The 2,500-nt window shown below is 49.7% G+C and overlaps 1 protein-coding gene across 1 annotated transcript in view; it reads left to right on the top strand.

The window, feature by feature from the left end:
- Positions 1-2,500, top strand: part of LOC116058468 (ERO1-like protein beta) — a 22,353-nt gene that overhangs the window by 17,438 nt on the left and 2,415 nt on the right. Inside the window, exons 7-8 of the mRNA XM_036000607.1 lie at positions 314-383; positions 1,220-1,306. Of these exons, the coding sequence (XP_035856500.1) occupies positions 314-383; positions 1,220-1,306 (157 nt within the window). The remainder of the gene's footprint in view (positions 1-313; positions 384-1,219; positions 1,307-2,500) is intronic.

Genomic DNA, 2,500 nt, shown 5'->3' with positions numbered 1-2,500 from the left:
AAGCCAGACCCACGTGACGCGTTCGTCATTTCCGGTTTTCTTTTTTTTTTTTTTTTGCCGACAATATAGATTAGCGCCGCCTGCTGTTATGGAGACGTATTACGTCTCGCGCACGCGCAGAATGTACGCTCAAGTCGCCGTCGCTTCGGTGTGTTCTGAGGAACTTTTTGGACCTCGAGGAGCCGACTGATCAGTCCGACTGGTCGGCCGTCGGGTTGGTGTGTCAGAGCCTAAGAGAGAGAGGTACCGGCTTCAGTCCCCGTCCTACAGGGCCGTATTATTGTCCGCACTAACAGCTCCTCTTGTCTTCCAGAGCGTTCCCCATGCACTTTGATGAGAAGTCCATGTTCGCCGGACACAAAATCGAAGCCAAAATATTAAAGGTGAAACCAAAATCTTTTCCGTTGACTCATCGTGTAACATGAGAAGATATACGAGTGTGTGTGTGTGTGTAGGTGTGTGGGTCTATTTGTGTGTGTGTGTGTGTGTGTGTGTGTGTAGGTGTGTGTGTGTGTGTGTGTGGGTGTGGGTGTATTTGTGTGTGTGTGTGGGTGTATTTGTGTGTGTGTGTGTGTGTGTGTGTGTGTGTGTGTGTGTGTGTGTGAGAGCAGGTGGTTTTTTAATGAGCAGTGAAGCCAGAAACCAGTCTGATTAATGTGTGCATCCCTGTGTTTAACAAAGATAGTCACACACACACACACACACATAGTCACACAGACACACACACACACGCACACGCACACACATAGACACACAGACACACGCACACACACACATAGACACACACGCACATACGTAGTCACAGACGCACGCACACACGCTCACACACACACACACACACACACACACACACACACACAGACACACACACACACACACACACACACACAGAGACACACACACACACACACACACACACACACACACACACACACACACACACACACACACAGAGAGACACACACACACACACACACACACAGAGACACACACACACACACACACACACAGAGAGACACACACACACACACACACACACACACAGAGAGACACACACACACACACACACACACATACATAGTCACACACGCACATACACACACACACAGTCACAGACACACAGAGACACACACACACACACACCCCCTTCGTATGATTCAGTAGATCAGTGTATTGTGTGTGTGAGTAAACTGTGTCCGTGTCTCTCTGTCTCCTTCAGGAGGAGTTCCGCCTCCATTTTAAAAACATCTCCAGGATCATGGACTGCGTCGGCTGCAGTAAATGTCGCCTGTGGGGGAAACTGCAGGTGAGTCCGCTCCACGGTCTGATGCCTCCGGCACCCTGGCTGCGTGGCGTGAGCGTGTCAGCTGCGTGGCGTGTCCGTTTATATTTGGGCTCCCATGGTAACAGGTCAGAGCGTGCACACTGCCTGCGTGACACGCACGTCTCAGGCGAAAACGCGTGCGTGCTAGAAATAGAACCGACGCCTATTTTTCACGCCACACGCGAGCGTTTCCAGGCAACATAGAATACGAAAAGAAGTCTATATGTCATTTAGACACAAATACATTTTAATAAATGACATGTTGATGTTTGAAAGTCTCGAGGTTTTGATATAAACGTCATTTAATATTATATTAAATAATTGATGATTTTCAAATATTGCACCTGTCAATCCAGAAGGAAATATTCTGGAGCCTATCTTGCCGTCAATACTGCCGACGTCTTTGCTGTAATCAGATCAGTATATATTTATGTTTATGTTTAAGGGAAACATACATGTGTCCAGACAAGGCTAGCAGCAGCAGCAGCGCCGCAAAGACACCTTTCTGGTGTGGAAAGACATAGATGATAGAAAACGCCTCGCTCACGCCACACAACTGACACGCCACGCTCACGCCACACAACTGACACGCCACGCTCACGCCACGCAGCCAGTGTGCAGGAGGCCTAACCGGCAATTTCCACAGGATGCAGAACGTCTGCGGACCGGCTCTGCTGTGTGCCGGCTGCGTGCTCCGCCGTCCGTCAACACCCACCAGGTCCGGATTTGTTGCGGCGCGGCTGCGGCCATGACGGACAGCTGTAGTCACGAGGACCCACGAGATCTCACGAATTCACGTAGAATAGAACCACAAAACCAACAGCAGTTAGTTTCCATCCAGAGGAGTAGAGGGGAAACTACTCTGAGCTGTGTTTTCAAGGTGTAGTGCAGGGAGATATGATCCGCCGTGAGCACGCTGGATTTTACTTTGAAAATTAACCGGATTTTTATTTTGTTTCTGTGCTCGACTTCCTGTCCCCCACTATCTGCCGTGTGCTGAGTTTCTGCGGAGCTCTCCGGCGTCCGGCAACAATAGAAGCTCTGGTATCTGCTCCGGAGGGCTGGGACCGCCGGAGCTGATACTATTTTATACTACTATATAGAGCTGGGACGGAGTCGGGACGCAGACGTTCTGCAGTCAGTGGAAATACACACACTGACTTTAATGGAAACCTA

This window comes from Sander lucioperca, chromosome 4, assembly GCF_008315115.2.
Source record: "Sander lucioperca isolate FBNREF2018 chromosome 4, SLUC_FBN_1.2, whole genome shotgun sequence".
Taxonomy (NCBI): domain Eukaryota; kingdom Metazoa; phylum Chordata; class Actinopteri; order Perciformes; family Percidae; genus Sander; species Sander lucioperca.
Note: the sequence above shows the minus strand (reverse complement) of the source record. Positions and strands in the feature narration are given on the sequence as shown.